The sequence below is a fragment of the Hippocampus bargibanti genome, linkage group LG01 (genome assembly GCF_051943395.1).
Source record: "Hippocampus bargibanti isolate YZ-2025 linkage group LG01, ASM5194339v1, whole genome shotgun sequence".
NCBI classification, from domain to species: Eukaryota; Metazoa; Chordata; class Actinopteri; order Syngnathiformes; family Syngnathidae; genus Hippocampus; species Hippocampus bargibanti.
Window position 1 is genome coordinate 18,629,116 of NC_142734.1, and position 18,966 is coordinate 18,648,081.

An 18,966-nucleotide genomic window follows, 5' to 3' on the forward strand; every position below is an offset into this window, starting at 1 on the left:
TAGTTTGCCCATGCCTGGTCCAGAGCAATGGAGAGTGTGGAAAAGAGGTAAAGGAGCGTGTCCTGGCAGGCTGGAGCGGCTGGAGAAAATGTCAGGTGTGATGTGTGATAGAAGGGTTTCAGCAAGGATGAAAGGAAAAGTGTATGAAAAGCCATGATGTTTGGACTGGAGACAGTGCCACTGAAGAAAAGACAGGATGCAGAGCTGGAGGCAGCAGAGTTGAAAATGTTGAGGGTTTTTTTTGGGAGTGACCAGGTTGGATAGGATCAGGAATGAGTACATTAGAGGGACAACTCATATTAGAGGCTTTGGAGAGAAAGTCAGAGAGGCCAAACTGAGATGGTTTGGACATGTCCAGAGGAGATAGAGTGACTATATCGGGTGAAGGATGCTGAGCCTTGAACTGCCAGGCAGGAGACCGATAGGAAGACAGAAGAGGTTTATGGATGTGGTCAAAGAGGACATGAAGGTTGCTGGTGTGAGAGAAGAGAATGCACAAAACCGGGATAGATGGAGGACATTGATTCGCTGTGGCGACCCCTGAAGGGAAAAGCCGAAAGGAATAGAAGAAGAAGAAGATTTGTAGTTGTGGTGGCTGGATGACTTCGTGGAAACCGCTGCTCATGAAGGACATTGTGACTGGGGTTTAAATCCTCTTCAGGACGCATAACCTGTGGAAGCTTTTCTTATTCTGACTCTCAATTAACTAATCTAATCACCCTCGGCTTATTGACTTCTGCCTTGTGTGACATTTTGCTTGAAATTTTTGAATCGTCCTTAACTCATTCACTGCCATCCCTGAATGTATTCGGGAATTGAAATTACAACGCTGAGCGCCATTCCCTAATTTGTTCAGGTTTTTGTTTTTCTTGCAGGGGTGCCGATAAAGCAGTGGTCAGACCTCAGGCAATGTTTTTTTCCCTTCCACGAGGGGACAGCATTTCCCTTTTTTCCATGTTCGCGTTTTGTTACAGATTCTGATTCTGATTCTTTAGCTGTTATTAAAGCGCTATATAAACCAATATGTATGTATTGCATTGTATTTTGGACAGCCACCGTCATTTCAAGCACATATAACTCCAGACCCATATAATTTAGGAATTCACTTCTTTTGGATTGGATTGGATTGGATTTGCCTTTATTAGTCTCGCAGTGGAGAAATTTACATTTCACAGCAGCAAAATTATGAAAGAAATGAAAGTAGAAAAGCAAAACACAGGAGCTGCTGGAAAGGCAGCCACTCTCGCGGCGCCGTCTTGAAGTCAAAAGAACAAAAAAAAAACTACATAACAAAACAAAGACACAGAGAGACATTCATTCTTAAAGCACTTTCTGTACCCTCTTTGTTACATAAAGCAGTTCCAGATGAAAGAGGAGAGGATCAAAGCGTCTCTTCACCAGTGGATCAGGGACATCATGGTGGAATGTGCACGTCGACTACAACCTAAATGTTGAAAGCAAACACGCAGCTGTAGCATCCATTGACGAAAAGAGATTGTCTCACATCTCCTGTCCCTCATAAATCTGCTTCAATTCCAACCCGTGACAGTTCCATATACGCATCGGCGCTCTGCGCTGACGCTCCTTCCTTCTTATCACGGGCTCCTCAAGCCATGTATCCATCCAGACGCAGACTGTCCAACCGCACCGACCTTTCCACTGAACAAAGCTGGGCTGTGAAGATGCTGCCCATTACAGGAGCATAAAAAACCACAATGGCCCCAGTGGTGTCCAGCGATGATAGTCGAATGACACCGACATTCCTCCCATTCAAAAACAGTACTGGTATATTCATGCTGCCAAAAAGGCGCAACCGCTCAGCACAGTCTCCTCCTTGATGATTGTCGTGGCCAAAAATGCTGACAAACAATCCGTATCCGATTCCACACGACGCACAACAACACAAAGTGACAAACGAAAACACAAAAACGGGACAAAAACAACAAAAAAAGCAAGGCTCATGAGAGCACTTGCTGACGGCTGCCTACTCAGGCGCCATCTTGGACTCCTGAGTTTCTGATGAAAGACGACAGTTTAAGATTTCTTCTGCTGAATTGGACGTTTATGTAGCCCTAAAACTCAATATTATTTGGGTCCTTCAATTTGAGTGAAAATGAGAAAAAACCTGGCATGGGAGTGGACTCATTTTTGCACATCGTCTGGCAGTGAATGAGTCAACCAAAACACTTTCTTTGGTGCTGGCCTGAGAACACCACCGGGTGACTCCTGTTCGTGTCTTCCTTTATTGTCACTTTCTTACATTTCTTGGAAGGTTTGAAATTGTAAAATGAATTTTGTTGTGTTGTACTTGTGAACTGTATACAGTAATTACCATCAAATGGAATTAGTTCTGAGGATAATCACAGAACAAATTAAACTCATCATTCAAGGTCCCGCCGTATTAATCAACAGACTTAATTTAAAAGGTGTGGAATGAAGGCGGGGATGAACTAAATTGTCCTTTTGCTCTTCTTTTTCGTGCCAAAGGGAGTTCGCGTGGCGAGACCCCGAACTGCCGGAGGTCATCCACATGCTGCAACACCATTTCCCGTCCGTGCAGGCCAATGCCGCCGCTTATTTGCAGCACCTTTGCTTTGGAGATAACGGAGTCAAAGTTGAGGTGAGTGTAGAGGGGCAGATCTCACACGCTATTGGATCACATTTAGCTGTAGTGTATAAACATTTCACACATGTATAAATACAAAGTTGAAGAACATCAAAGTTCTTGCAGTTTTGCGTTTTTCTATCTGCAACCCCCAGCAGAAAAATAGTTAGGAAGTAAACTTTAAATGTAAAATTATGCAGATGATGCATGTGCATCATAACATGCTGATCCATCATCCCAAAAGTACAATCTCTTCTTCAGCTTTTTACTTTAGTGAAATGCTGGCATCTGAACTTAGCCGAAGCACCATCTGCTCCAACTGAAAACATTGGTGCCAAACATTTCTAAGGTCTGATACGCTTCCCTTTAATCACATCCGTGTGCAATAAATAACTGCAGCCCCATACCCTTGTGCGGTGGGACAGTCCATTTGGTTTGGTTTGTTGTACGATGATACCTGACGTGTCCTTGGTAGCCATCTTGGGAGTGTAGCGCTTTTCATAAGTACAGAGATATTTTCAGAGATTATTGCTGGTAGAACCAGAGTTTTTAGATATTTCAGTTTTGACTTTAGTTTATATTTGACAAGACAGTGTACCATTTCTTTGTTTTTTTCTGAAACATGAATGGCAATATGCAAGCTTTGCACGAGTAACAGGATGAGCGATGTTTTATCTTCCACCATAGAACAGATTTGCTTAAAACTTAAAGGTTAAGACTTGAAACTCCATTGTGACTTGCACATGTTCCCATCTCCCACATTTTTTCTGCGACAACACACTTCATGAAAGGTGTCTGTATCTTTATTGCTCCGTGGTCTTTCCACAGGTGTGTCACTTAGGAGGGATCCAACACTTGGTGGATCTGCTGGACAACAAGGCAGCTGAGGTGCAAAGGAGCGCTTGTGGTGCTTTGAGGAACCTTGTGTATGGGAAAGCCACAGACAACAACAAGGTGGCGCTGAGGAACTGCGGTGGCATGCCTGCACTGTTGCGCCTCCTCAGGAAGACAACAGACAATGAAGTCCGTGAGTTGGTGACTGGTATGTCAATGGCTTTTTCAGATGACAACATTTTTAAAATAGACCTGGGGAAAGAATGAGTGCCAACAACATAAAGGTTTTTCTGCTTTGGCTGTGCACTTTTTCTAAATTCATCATTCCTTTGTCACCAACCACTCAACATCATACGGAAATAAGAGCAGACATTGGTACAGGTTGATGAACAGTTGTCAAAAGTTGCCACATTTTCTGAGGCGTGACCAGTCCCTTGATCTTTCACGCTATTTCTATTACTCTGAATAGAAACTTATTTTTTTCCCATTCCATCTGGCAATGGCACTTCTCTGTCGAGATTGTATAATTACTCTGTAAAAATAAATCATAAAAATAATGGTGGGCCGTGGATTTCATCACGAAGCCTTCGGTAGTGCTACGTCTGAATTATTCCAAACTGAAAAAGGTGTGGTGTGATTTACTACAAGTGCACTAGAGGGTACCAACTGATCAACCTTTCTTAATGATGTACATTTTTTCTTGAAAAATCCGTCTTGAAAATGGCTTTAACAGTAAATCTCCAACCAAATCCATTTCTTCTCCTCCTTCAGACTTTTTGGGTTGACAAAACTGCTATTTAATCCACCCAATAGATTTTCTTATGCAGCTCACTACTGATACTGTGTGCTATTTCTGGCCACTATGCTATTGTCACTAGCGGCTTGTGATCAGATCAGTTTTCGCAAACTATGATTGGCTAGTCACTTGACCAGAGCCTTCAAGAAGGCGTTGATACCCCTTTTGGGTTGGCAACTTGAAATCTCATTGGCTCGAGCAACTGTTTGATTGACACATTTGATCCAGCCGTGCCTACAGAACTGATTGTGAAGGCGTCCAGGTAGATTTCTGACCCTGGTAACAAATGATGGCTGAAATGTGATTGGTTAAATGATTAAATACAAAACACACATCTGGAAGCAGCGCAAAAGGGGAAAAGTAATGATAGGAAGCTGAAAGACAATTTGGAATTATTCAATAAGAATTCATGGACAAAATATAATTAACATCAGTCCGTGATTCCGATATTTTTTGGCCAACAGAGAAGGCCTTGCAGGCCTTGACGGTCCGCCACTGTAATGATATGACTTACCCCAAAGAGGATCAACTCTGTGATGAGACTGGTCGTACGATGTGCAGACTGGAAGTGTACCAATGTGTGTGTATCAGCTGTTTTGTGGGTGGCGAGAGTGTCCGCTGTGTTTTGCCTGAGTGCATATCAGGATAGATGCAAGATAGTGTGCTGCTGAAACAGGATGCGAGTGACAGCTCCGCAGGCACGCCACGCATCCTGTTTAATATCCCCAGATGGCCTTGACTCGCCAAGTGATTCTCAGCACTTTTTAAAAACTGAAACAATTCCTCGGCGTGTCTTTAGAATACGGAAAATGTGCTCAGGAGTATTGACCACAATTTGATGACACTGCGGTTTGGGTTGGGATGCAGATTAGAATCCCATCACGGTCTTTTCTGTGTGTAGTTAATGTACAAAGTGCCTTGGAATGACCTTGTGTTGTACTCCATAAATACAATTGAATTGACTTGTACAGGGATCCTATGGAACCTCTCCTCCTGCGATGCAGTGAAGATGACCATCATTCGCGATGCCCTGACCACACTGACCAACACGGTGGTCATCCCCCACTCGGGCTGGAGTAGCCTGTCACACCGTGAACAACACAAGATCAAGTTCCAATCCTCCCAACTGCTGCGAAACACCACTGGCTGTATGAGGTGAGACACACACACACACACACACACACACACACACACACACACACACACGCGCGCGCGCACACACACACATGCACATCACACTTTTGAAATGAGATCCTATTACTGTATTACTAGTATTTTTATTATATACAGTAAAGTCTCGTTATATCGATATTCAAGGGAGTCCGAAAAAATATATCGATATATCCGATCCTGCGCCGAACTGCATTAAACAAAAGCCGCCAAAAGAGGGCAGCCAAGCGCCATATAAGAAACGGAGCTGGCCATTAGCTCCTTTTTTTTGGGTCAGAGATGTTCCCCCAATGTTGCCTCAAAATGGCACATATAATTCTTTAATGATTGTAAACATGTATGCTTTACTCTTCAGAACTACAGTGTATTTGAAACATATTCATAACTGGATGTGTAACAAGAAAGCATATTATCCGAATCTGAAGCCATTGTTTGGATTCACAAGCAATGCAAGACGTCTTGGCGTGAAGTCATTTTTATTTGCATTTGAATAAAAAGTGACATCGGCTGTCCTTTAATACACAGTATGGAATGTTAATAATTTTCAAAATCATCGCGCTTCAGCAGACAAAACAAGTTGCAAAAAACGATTGCATTCATATACAGTACAGTGGGCATGTACATAACACAACAGGGAAACTGCAACGCTTACATCTTACTGTATTATGTATACAATTTAAAAAAAGTCATCAATCTTCTTCTGCTTCCCATTTTTTACCTTTTAACACAAACACTTCAATCTCGTCTGCTACACACGAGCTAGCGTCTGAAAATGATTTTTTTTTTTTTTTAACTTTTATTAATTCAAATGGCATGCAAACATACAAAGCAACAGAAACAAACAACACTGCAAACAAAACACAACAAAGGTAGACAAAACCATTGGCCCTGAACAGCTCGTGGAGCTTCCAAAAGTACATCTGAGGTGTGTCTCAGCAAATCTTTCTGCATACTTGATATTTTCTAAATAGTTGGCAACATATATTAGGTGACATAATCGCGTATGAGACAGTACCTGATCGCACAGGAAATAGGAGTTCCTGACAGGTAATCATTTTACAAGAAGAAAAAAGAGGAGAGAAGAACAAAATAGAAGAGAGAGAGAGCGGGGGAAGGGGGGTGCCAGGGGTTTTAACATTCCATCGAGTCTGCACAACATAGTGAAATTGACAAAAAAGAGAGGGGGGGGGGGGGGACACCAGATGAATTCGGCAAGCACATCATCCTATGCCATATTTCATCAACAAATCATGTGTTTTGATAGCATTTGGGTCGGCAGATGGTTGAATTGTTTTCTGATATAGTTTCATTTCATTTTGAAATATTACAAATAGGGGTTTCCTCCCACAAAATTTAGATTTATGAATATGATGTTTGGCAAGAAACACTAATAAATTAATAATAAAATATTTATCGTTGGTCTTGTTGTAATATCCAAACAGCATGTCTTTGTAATGAAATATGAACAGAGAAGTGACTTTACATTGAACGTATTTGACAAAGTGTTTCCAGAAGCGAGTAGTTTCGGGACAAGCCCAGAAGAGGTGAGTTGCAGTTTCAGGCTCAGCTTCACAAAATGTACAAGATATATCCTGTAAAGACCGTATCTTATGTTTAACAGGATAGCAACGGTGCAAAAGTTTGTAGGTTATTTCTCTTTGTTTGTTTGTGATGAAAAATTTATATGGGAGGGTCCAAACCTTTTCCCATGGAATATTTGGGACATACGTTCTCCAGTGATGAACAACGTAGGGAACCGTCACAAAAGATTTTTGAAACAAATGTCGAATTGCACGGTTCCGATTTCGAGCAATTGATGAGAAACAGAGTTTCCCCAGGGCAGTTTCTGTCACTGGAATTGGCGGTGGTCTGTCGGGAGTAGCGGAGTGACCCTTGAACAGGCTTATGATACCACTTGGGATGGCATCCATAACGATGGCAAAGTCCTTAGGGGTCACAGGGATTTGATGCTTATTGAGAAACTCAGCATAGTTCATTAAAACATTGTTTGTGTTAAAAAGTTGCTTTACATAAATGATACCCCAGTCAATCCATCTCGACAAAAACAGTGATTTGTTTTTGTACAAAATATGACAGTTATTCCAGATCATACATGAATGCGGAGAGAAAGAATGGTTATACATTAGGCATCAGGCTAATAAAACTTGTTTATGAAATTTTGATAGGTTAACAGGCAATTTTTCAACCTTATAATTACATTTCAGCAAGAAAGACAGACCACCAAGTCGGGAAAACATGGATTTTGGAATGAAATTCCAGATTGCATCAGGGCTACACAGATAATTACGCAGCCAGTTAATCTTAAACGTATAGTTTAGAGAAGTAAAGTCCAAAAAATCTAGGCCTCCCTCCTTTAACGTCCTGATATGACTGAGTTTCTTATATAATTAGTTTTATTTTTCCATACAAAGTTATACATTATTTTGTCCATTGTCTTACATGTGCTTGGATCCACATTTAAAGCCATTGTAGGATATACAAACCGAGAGATTCCCTCACTTTTTGCTAGCAGTATTCTTCCGTTTAGTGATAGATCCCTTTGTAACCAGTGATTAAAGCGCTTCTTGGTTTTATCAATTATTGGATCGAGGTTCAAATGACAACGCTCTTCGTCGTCTTTGGCTATGACAACACCTAGGTACGTCACTTGATTTTTAACAGGTATGTTGTATAGCATAGACTCATTACATGATTTCACAGCTAACAACTCACATTTATTTATATTAAGCGAAAGACCTGACGCTTTGGAAAACTCTTTAACCAGAGCTATGGCCCTTGGAATTTGCTCAGGATTTTTCAGGAAGAGTGTGGTGTCATCTGCCACCTGGCTAATCACAACCTGCCTGCCCGCTACTTCAATCCCTTGGACCTCGCTTTCAGTGACCAACAGTGATAGGATTTGTGCTGAAAGTAAGAATAAATAGGGAGAAATGGGACAACCTTGACGGATGCCACGGGAGACGTTGAAGCGAGGGGACGTACCATATTTAAGCAGTATTGAGGAGTTGCAGTTGGTGTACAGTGTCTTAACAGCTGAAAATGAAAATGGCTCTGCTACACGGGTGCTGGGCACGTAACCAAGTCACCTGACCAAGTCGACCAATGGCGCGACTGATGGCGTGACACGTAACCAAGACACGTGACCAAGTTGACCAATGGCGCGACCGATGGCGTGTCACGTGACAAAGTCACACGGCCAAGTCGACCAATAGCGCGACCGATGGCGGCTCATGTGACCAAGTCGACCAATGGCGCGACCGATGGCGGCTCATGTGACCAAGTCGACCAATGGCGCGACCGATGGCGGCTCACGTAACAAGACACGTGACCAAGTTGACCAATGGCGCGACGGATACATCGATATAAACAACAAAAATGGCCGGCGGGGGATGAAAAGGAGCACCGTAATAACCGGATTATCATAATAACCGGGTATCGTACTAAACGGTACTAATTATACATAAAAAGACTAGAAATGTGCAAGGGAACTGAAAATAGTATCGTAATAAGCGGTACTGTCGATATAACCGATATCGATATAACGAGACTTTACTGTATAAGTGTGGCACAATAAAAGTGGGATGTGTGTGTGTGCGTGTGTGTGTGTGGGGGGGGGGGGGGTGTGCATGTGTGCGTATGTGTGTGTGTGTGTGTGTGTGTGTGCGTGTGCGTGTGCGTGTGCGTGTGTGCGTGTGCGTGTGTGTGTGTGTGCGTGTGTGTGTGTGTGTGTGTGTGTGTGTGTGTGTGTGTGTGACAGGAATTTGAGTTCAGCAGGAGAGGAGGCGAGGGGTCAACTACGTTGCTGTGAGGGTCTGGTAGACTCACTGCTTCACATCTTGAAAGCCTGCATCAATACTTCTGACTATGACAGCAAGGTGATACAAACACACACATACGCACATACACACACAAAACCCTGTTGCATTTCCACTATGGCAAGCTCAAAATGTCTGAACGTGAGAAAAGAAAGACTTGAACTAATCCTCTGGCTTCACTGTGATGTGCTTTTGCAGGTGGCAGCATAAGTAAAAACCTTCTGTCGTATGATTTGATTTGATTTTTGCCTGGTTCACTTCTGGCACAGCTTAAATGTGAGAAATGCCAGTGCAAAAGAGGTTACATGATGTAAAATGCTTGGAAAGAAAACACAAAAAAATGTTTATTTTGTTAAAAAAAGCATCTGTCAATAACATCTCTGCCAGTTCACGACCATTTTCATTTTTTTAATTGAACTCAGATCGTGGAGAATAGCGCGTGCACACTTAGGAACCTCTCCTACCGGCTGGAGGTGGAGATGCCGTCTTCTCGTCTCCTCGGCAACCAGGAGCTGGACACCATCTTGGGATTCTCTTCCACAACCAAGGATTTAGATTACATCTGCTGGGGCAAGAGGAGGCGTGGGCGCAAGAGGACCGACTGGCCTGATGAAAAAGTAAAGTGATAAAATCACAGTTTGCCGCCCCCCCCAAAAAAAAGTGATCAAATGTGTTTGTCATCATTTCCATTTTTCTTTGACTGGTTGACTTTAAGAGACAGTACTTTGTTGTGCGTCTCTTCTGAGCAGTGGGATGGCGTCGGGGCCATTCCAGGCTTTTCTCAGACTCTGAGAGGCGCCGAGCTGCTGTGGCATCCAACCGTGGTCAGGCCGTACCTCAACTTGCTGGCGGAGAGCTCAAATGCTGCAACGTTGGAGGGGGCTGCTGGCTCACTTCAAAATCTGTCTGCGGGAAACTGGAAGGTCCCCAATTACTAGAATATGGCTCACCGTGACATTATTCACATTCAGAAGCCGTTATATATTTGAATTGATTTATTTTACATGTGTGGTGCAATCAGAATCAGAAAGCCTTTAACTCATTCACTGCTCTTCACAAATTCATTCGGGAATTGAAAATTTGACGTATAGCGCCATTCCTGAATTTGTCTGGGTTTTGTTTTTCCATGCTTGGATGCCGATAAAGCGCTGGCCATGGCCTCTGGCAATTTTTTTATTTTCCACAAGGGGGTAGCATTTTCATTTTTTCCATGTTAGCGCTTTGTTCCAGCTTCAGCTTCTGTTAAAGCGCTATATAAACCAATATGGACTGTATGTATTGCATTATATTTTGGTCATCCGCCCTCATTTCAAGTTTATATAACTCCAAACCGTCTGTGTAAGCTCTCAGTCGTACAGGAATGGTCCATCGATGAGAAGGTTTCTTCAGCCGTCATCTGTACTTCTTAGAGGGTGTCGGATGTTTCGCTTATTATCCAAGAGGCTTCTTTAGCTCACTAAAATTTGCTGGTAGTTTTGGCCCTATATATATGTCCCTACTGTCCATACGCCTGGCACCGCCTACTGTCCAGACGTGGCGGTGCCAGACTCTGCTATGATAGGTCCCTGCTCTCAGGTTGGGGGAGCAGAGGACCATGGCGAGTTAGTGAAGGGTTTTGCTGTTTTATGAAAATAGCTTCTTTTTCTCCCCTTTCAAACGATCTATTTTCTTTCGCTAAGATTTTAACCTCACATTTGACGACAGTGAGGTTAAAATATTAGCGAAAGAGAATAGATGGTTTGAAAGGGGAGTAAAAGAAGCTATTTTCATCTTCTTTTCCTTTCGGCTTTTCCCTTCAAGGGGTCGCCACAGCAAATCAGTGTCCTCCATCTCCAGAGGCTTGATCCGCATGTTTGTTTTGGCCGAGCTTTTACGTCTGATGCCCTACCTGACACAACCCTCTGTATTTATCCTTCACTAAATCGCCATGGTGGGGTGAGGTTTAATTTAGATCGTTCTTACAACAGACTTCATAGACCACATAGGCTTAGTTGTGCTGATGAGATGATACCAGAGCAAATGGGGCAATCAGGCCAGTCATAGTCTCCATAATCAAGCAGGACAATATAAGTAATCAGTGTAGCCTCAGGGAATAGTCCTCTGCTCACCCCAGCCTGAGCACCGCCACGTCTGGACAGTAGGGATATATATAGATAGGGCCAAAACTACCAGCAAATTTTAGTTTGCTGAAGAAGCCTCTCGGATAAGAAGCAAAAAGTCAGACACCTTCAAACAAGTACAGATGATGGCTGCTCCAACTCCAAACCCATATAATTTAGGAATTAACTCTTTTTTTTTCTGATGAAATAAGAGAGTCTAAAGGTTCTTATGCTGTATTGTATGTTTATTTAATCCTAAAACTCAATGTCCTGTGGGTCCTGGAATTTGAATGATAATGACAAAAACTCTGGCACTGCAGGGGACACATTTTTGCACATCATCTGGCAGTGAATGAGTTAATAGTCCCACAACCGATCCATGCGCACCAAATCCAGCAGACATTTTTACTAGTGCAGCGTGTTCTACCGGAGACAAATTCCTTGTGTGTTCTACATACTTGGCAATAAAGATGATGCTGATTCTGACAATTGCAGTGTTGTCAGTATTTTGAATGCACCATTGGGGTGAGAAAAACGTGTGATAAATTCCCTTGGTGTGGCTGCGTATTTTCAGTTCTCTGCCTACATCCGTGCAGCAGTGCGCAAGGAAAAAGGTTTGCCCATCCTGGTGGAGCTGCTGAGGATGGACAACGATCGCGTGGTCTGTTCTGTCGCCACTGCCCTCCGCAACATGGCACTGGACGGACGCAATAAGGAGCTTATAGGTACATGCAAAGCAAAGTTGGATTGGTTTGAATCTATTTTCAGATTCTTGATCGTTCTTAACTCTCGCTGTGCTGCTTTTTATTATCCGACGTGTCTTTAGCTGTATGGTTTATATCTCAAAGGGTGGTCGGCGTGGATTTGTTATGCAACAAAAGCTACAAAGTCATCAGTTACTGGAGGTACATGCTCGGAAAAAAAACAATAACCAAGTAAATAAAAACTGGCTGTTTCAGGAAAGTATGGCATGCGAGATCTGATCAATCGGCTGCCTGGCGGAAATCCATCCGTGCTGTCGGATGACACGGTGGCGTCGGTCTGCTGCACACTGCACGAGGTCACCAGCCGCAACATGGAGAATGCCAAAGCTCTGGCCGACAGCGGCGGCATCGAGAAGCTGGTGGATATCAGCAAAGGACAAGGCAAAGGGTGCGATGCGGCAGCAGTGCTGCTATGAAGGAAAAGAACCCCCCCCCCCGAAAAAAAAAAAGTAAGATGTGTGGACTTGTGTGTGTTATGCTATTGCAGGTACTCTATGAAGGTTATGAAGTCAGCCGCTCAAGTGTTGAACACACTGTGGCAGTACAGAGAGCTGAGGAGTCTCTACAAACAGGTGAGGGCTTAAGTGGAAAACAAATGTGGCATGAGTGGACCGAAGGTGCTGATGAGACTTCCTCATTTCATCCTGGTTTTTAACTCATTCACTGCCAGACATGTGCAAAAATGTGTCCACTGCAGTGCCAGGGTTTTTGTCATTTTCATTGAAATTCCAGGACCCGCGGAATATTGAGTTTTAGGACTACATAAACATTCAATGCAGCGTAAGAAACGTTAGACTGAGTTGATTCCTAAATTATAATGGTCTGGAGTTATCTGAGCTTCAAATGAGGGCGGCTATACAAAAGACAAATGTTGCTCCCTCATGGGAGGGAAAAAACAGGTCTGGAAAAAAGAGGTCTGACCAGCGCTTTATCGGCAAACACCCCCCCTCCCCCACAATAAAAACCAAAACCAGAGCAAATTTGGGAATGGCGCTCCACGTCATATTTTCAATTCCCAAATAAATTAAGAAATGGCAGTGAATGAGCCGATTGAACTTTATATTTATTGGATAAAGACATTGATCTGTTCGTTGAATAATCACTCCCCTATTTCAACGCAAGACTTATTTAGCGACTACTCTCCTCATGTTCATTCCAGTGGAACTGTTACTCTTGTCATCGAAACAGCACTGTCACCTAGCAGTGTGGCATGCGAAGGTTATGACTGGAAACCAGTGGTGAGCCGTATACACACCTCGGCCTTCAGTAGTGCTACGTCTGAATCAATCCAACCCCTAATAACGACTGTATTTTCCCAATATACAACCTTTACCGCATCTACAGCTGCGACTACGACTTGTATAAAAAATGTGGTGTGATTTACGACAAGTCCACTAGAGGGTAGCGTTAGCAAGGACATGAGGCCTGCGGGAATTGCAAACTTGAACTCTGATTGGTTAAAGCGACAGTTTCATCTGCATTGATTTTCATTCTCCAATGCCTGCAGACCTGATGGTGAAGGCGTCCAGGTACATTTCTGACCCAGTAAAACAAATGATGGCTCAAATGTGATTGGTTAAATGCTTAAATACCAAAACACACATCTGGAAGCAGCCCAACAGGGGAAAAGCAATGAAAGGAAGCTGAAAGACAAATATTTCATAAAAAAATCATGGACATTCTGTGATTCAGATATTTTTAGGCCAGCGGAGAAGGCCTTGCTGGCCCTGACGGTCCACCACTGCTTGACACAACTTTTTCAAAAACATCAATTAGGTTTAGTGTAAAGCACACAAGAGTGAATAACTTGTGACTGATTTAACCCAAGAGATGAGTCAACTTCCTTGTAATCAAACGAGGGACATGACTCGCTTGAGCACGGGTGCTTGAACTTGAAGGTTCAAAACATGATTTCCACTCTTGGAAATGTGTGTGGCCACTGTATGCAGGACGGATGGAACTACACTCACTTTGTCACACCGGTCTCCACTTTGGAACGAGATCGCTACCGTTCGCAGCCGACGCTCCCCACCAGCCCCATTCACAGGTCGCCTGTCATCCAATGCGGTGAGACAACCGTCTCTCTGAAGACGATTGTTTCAAAGTGCACACAATCGTTTGCAAGTCTTTCTATTCTACCTCAGGTGGGAGCGCCACATCTTCACCAGCGATGCTGGGGATCAGAAGTCATAGCTCAAATTACCCAAGAGCGCAATCGTCTATGCAACTGGACACGTACTACGGGGATAACAGTTTACACAAACATCAGTATACAGGTTGGCATCATATTGGAATACTTTTGGTAGATCATTTTTGGAATTGTGACATTGGACTTAAAAAATTGTTTGGAGGTCAACTAGCATCCAGGAGAAGACTGTTTAACCTCGACTGTTAAGTCTCGAATCTAGACAGTGCAATCTAGATTCTAGATCTTTTTACCAAGATGCGGTCGCAGTGCTTATTGCTTGCAAACATGCTAATACTCCAAATATTTCCATCTGTATTTTCTTGACTAGTTTGTATCTCCTATAAAGCAATATGGTTTCATGGGAGTATCTTTTTTTTAATTATTCAGGGTCTGAGAAGAAAACTGCATATTTCATTGACACATACAGCTCACAGTCTGGAGACGAGCTCAGAAGGGCTCAGGTAAGACAAAAGAAAATTCATATAAACTCATTCACAGATGATGTGCAAATATGTGTCCACTCCAGTGCCAGGGTTTTTGTCATTTTCACTCAAATTGCAGGACCCAAAGAATATTGAGTTCTATGGCTACATAATCATTCAATGCAGCATAAGAAACCTTAGACCAAGGGTGTAAAACTTTTTTTGCCGCGGGCCACATCGTAGTGACGGTTTCCTCTTGGGGGGGCGTTATGAATTTAAGGAAGCCATTTTAATGTTTAATCCCCCCCACATAGTACATATAGAGGGCACAACAAATTAACGAATAAGTAGTTTAAATATTTGAAGTAAAAAATAATGACTGTTATTGTGGTTTATGTGGGACAATTTGAAATTTTGACTTCAGACTCAAGCATCATGGAATTTCACAAGTTTGATTTGCTTTCGTGGGCCAAGTAAAATGATGTGGCGGGCCAGATTTGGCCCCGGGCCTTGACTTTGACACCTGTGCCTTAGACCCTCTTCTTTCATCAGAAAAAAAAGTTTATTTCGAGCTTACTTGATTGTAGAGTTATGCGCATTGAAAGTGGGAGCGGCTGTACATAAGGTAAATGCTCCCCCCCTTGTGCGAGGGAAAAACATTGCCAGAGGTCTGACCGGAGCTTTAAACGCGCCCCCCACCCCACCCACCCCGCAAGAAAAACAAACAAACTCGGGAATGGCGTTCCACGTCATGTTTTCAATTCCTGAAAAAAAATCCTGGGTGACCTTGGGAGTTTTGAAAAGCGCTTATAAGTGGAATGTATTATTATTATTATTATTATTATTATTATTATTATTATTATTATTATTATTATTATTATTATTATTATCATTATCCATCTATTTTACGTACCGCTTTTTCCCATTAGGGTCGCGGGGGGTGCTATACACATTCAGAATGGCAGTGAATGAGTTAAAAGGTGAAACTCAGTCAAACTGATGACTTTCTTGCTTCCCCATCATCAGGAGCCCTTCTACGATGAACCTGACAGGAAGAACTACAACAGACTATACCTGTCGTCGCCGCAAGATTACGGAATGAAGCAGTACGAGGACGAGGCGGTCCACCTGACGCCGTCCTCTCCCGATAGTTACAGTGGCCAGCCGCTCCAGTTCAAGACCAACACCAACTATGTGGACTTTTACTCCACCACACGGAGGCCGTCAAACAGGGCCAACAAGTTCACCGGATCCCCCGATTCTTGGGTGTAAAAATGTTGAACTGTGAAAAACGGAAGGTGCATAAAACCGTTAAGAGGGCAGAGATGGGATTATCAGCAAATGTTCAACCACAGGTTCCTTAAACTAGTCCGAAAATGTGAACCAAAATGGCAGCATTTTGCTCATGTCTCATGCTGGTGAGCGTTCCAAGTAAGGGGTCAGTGAGCGACCAATGTCCAAAAAGCTCACTTCTCCAAATTCATTGTTAGGGTCTAAAGAGCTCAGTGGAAGGTGTTTTTAGAACATCTAGCCTGCCATCTTTTTCCTGCGGTAACAATATGCGGTCTGTTGGCTTCATGTCAGTCTTGTCAGAGTGAAAAAGAACATTTGGAATTTGAGAGGGGATTCCGCTGCATCGTTCAACGCGGACAACAGCAAACTTGATCAATGTCACCCCAAATTAATTTCAAGGTCTTGTGCCCCAGATTTGAGAAAAAAACTCACCCACGAGGAAAGAACGTGAGAACTCATTCCTTTCATGTCTCTTGGGTAAAACGGCATGTGGAGAACTGTCTATCTGATCAACGTTGGAACTGTCATGTTGAATTGTTGTACATGTATTCAATCTGTAAAACTTTACATGTGACTCTGTGAGAAAGATTTTTGATATTATTTATGAATTATTTATGATTTATGTGAGAGCCTACAAGGTGGTCTCTTTCGTCCCAAAACATGTTAAAGATAATGTGCAATGTTACAAATGGAAATACTGTATATGAGTTGTGAAAAAGATGTGATAAAATAACAATAAAAACTTGGAAATAATACATTTATTTGATTTTTCTGGGCAAACACACAATGGTCATTTTCATTTGTAAGAGGTCTTTGCACTGAGGGAAAAAAAATGGTTTCTTTGTTGTTTACTATTAAAGGAAATAAATACATTTAGTTAGCCATTTTAACGTTGTATGATGAACATTAAAATAGTGAATTAATCAGTATAAATGGTGCTTTGTTTTCAGTGGATGGGTGAAGGAACAGATGTGGAATGGTTGCATGTTTGAAGTTGTGGTTGTTTCGATACCAGGGGGTTAAGGGTTCGGCTGGTCTGCAATAAAGGAAGTAATAAATTTACTTAGCCATGTTAGGCAGTGCGTAGGATAAGTGGTAAAACAATTGAGTTATTCAGCATTGATAGTGCTTTGCTTTCAACAGGAGGATGTGCAGGCGGGCATGGAAGGTTTGCATGTTTGTTTGTGGAGTTGTGTCTGTTCAGGAACCAGGATGTCAAGGGGTCAGCTGGTCCTCATCACCCAAGGAAAGATAAAAGAGCAACTCGAGACGTCTCCACGCTGATTCGTATCACCAAAAGGAGAGGAAAAGTTACGACCTGACCAAGGCTGAAGGAAGGAGGTGAAGGGATACAACATAAACCAACGCTATCTTGGCAAAGGCAACTGGAGCCGTCTCCACAACACCCCACCAAAAGGATGACGACATCAGAGGAGAGGGACCCAAACAACTGCTGATTTCTTTGTTTGAACCAAATTTGAATATGCATGTGGGACACCTTTAAATCTGGGCTGCTCAGTCTCAGTCTTTGGTCTCTAACTGATTTGGGGCACACAAATATTTTCTGTGTCAATGAGCTGAGACCCAGAATTCTGTATTAGATCAAATTGTTAGAAATAAATTATCTGTGAGTAACTTGCCGGCTTCTTTGGTGATCTCTCTCACAACGAACATGCCAATTGTTAGGTTACAACGTTGCGCAATAAGGTAAATATTTAATTCCGTGCTTAATATTTACAATTTTAAAGATAACCATAAAATGCTAATATTAGCTAGTAATATTTTAACCTAACACTATCAAACCTTGTTATTGGGGCGTGGGAAATATTTACTGAATGAGAGCACATTTCAAAATGCATTTTTGTCATATACGCTTAGAAAGAAGTGTATGGTGCTCTGTGCCCAAGTAGCACTTATGAAAAATTATGTCACCCTCTAACATTTTAGCATGTTGGGTGGGAGAAAGGCTGGCTCATTTGTTCAAGGGCCTCCTGCCCATGATGAATTTTAGCATGACAAAAATATGGTGTGTTAAGCGTTTTATAGAGTCATCCTTACGCCTTGTTATTGTTTCTTTCTATTTTTCCCCACATAAAGTTTTAACATCACTTCTCGTCACTCTTATCAATCCATCCATTTGCTTTCACCTCACAAGTGTCGCATGCATACTGGAGACAATCTCAGCTGTCTTTGGGCACGAAGCGGGGGCCACCCTGAACTGGTTTCCAACCAATCACAGGGCTCACAACCAATGACCAACCATTCATCCTCTCACTCACATCACAGGACAAATTCAAGTGTTCAATCGTCCTGCCATGCGTGATGAAATGTGAGAGTACCCAGACAAAATCCATGAAGGAGAGAACACGCAAACTCCACACGTGTGAACCACTGGAACACCAGGCCCAAATCACTCTTCAATTTTTCTTAAATACGTACTTACATTTTTCAGTCTTTAATTCCAGTTTGAACGCCGCTTGGCTTTTTTAAACAACCATTTTTTGGTTAACTACATTACAGCGAGCAGAAGAAGCTTGCATCCATTGCATTTTCATTTGACCCAAAAGTAGAAAAAAATGCATTGTTGTGTAAATAGGCAATCACATGTTAAACTTGGCTTTACAAGCAGACTTGAAAGGGTTAATCCGATCAGCCGGCGAGTGGGTTTTGCTGTGGAGATAAATGCTGTCTGAACCAGGTGGCTCTCGTTAGCCAAGGGAGACACACCGCCGGTGAGTTGCTTTCCACGTTCTACCTTTCTGTTGATTAAAACCTAAATAATGTCAAAGTAGTGATAGAAATGATTGTGAATGAGTTGCATTTACATTCTGTGTTTCCATTTGTAGGTTTATTACCTACTTCACTGCTCGTCTACCAAACAAAAAGAACCAATGTATTCAAAACTCAATCAACAATAAATAACGAGAGTGAGTTGAGTTGTATCAGTGTGGTCTCTCTG

The 18,966-nt window shown here is 42.5% G+C and overlaps 1 protein-coding gene across 2 annotated transcripts in view; it reads left to right on the plus strand.

The window, feature by feature from the left end:
- The window catches only part of LOC148903407 (plakophilin-4-like), a 48,627-nt gene extending 31,848 nt beyond the window's left edge, over nt 1-16,779 (plus strand). For both annotated transcript variants that reach the window (XM_089002131.1, XM_089002139.1), the window contains exons 10-22: nt 2,488-2,620; nt 3,434-3,647; nt 5,207-5,390; nt 9,184-9,301; nt 9,664-9,858; nt 9,991-10,164; nt 11,915-12,065; nt 12,300-12,492; nt 12,592-12,676; nt 14,054-14,171; nt 14,249-14,380; nt 14,680-14,753; nt 15,741-16,779. In XM_089002131.1, the coding sequence (XP_088858257.1) occupies nt 2,488-2,620; nt 3,434-3,647; nt 5,207-5,390; nt 9,184-9,301; nt 9,664-9,858; nt 9,991-10,164; nt 11,915-12,065; nt 12,300-12,492; nt 12,592-12,676; nt 14,054-14,171; nt 14,249-14,380; nt 14,680-14,753; nt 15,741-15,986 (2,017 nt within the window). In that variant the 3' untranslated portion in view covers nt 15,987-16,779. The remainder of the gene's footprint in view (nt 1-2,487; nt 2,621-3,433; nt 3,648-5,206; nt 5,391-9,183; nt 9,302-9,663; nt 9,859-9,990; nt 10,165-11,914; nt 12,066-12,299; nt 12,493-12,591; nt 12,677-14,053; nt 14,172-14,248; nt 14,381-14,679; nt 14,754-15,740) is intronic.
- The last annotated feature ends 2,187 nt before the right edge of the window (nt 16,780-18,966 follow it).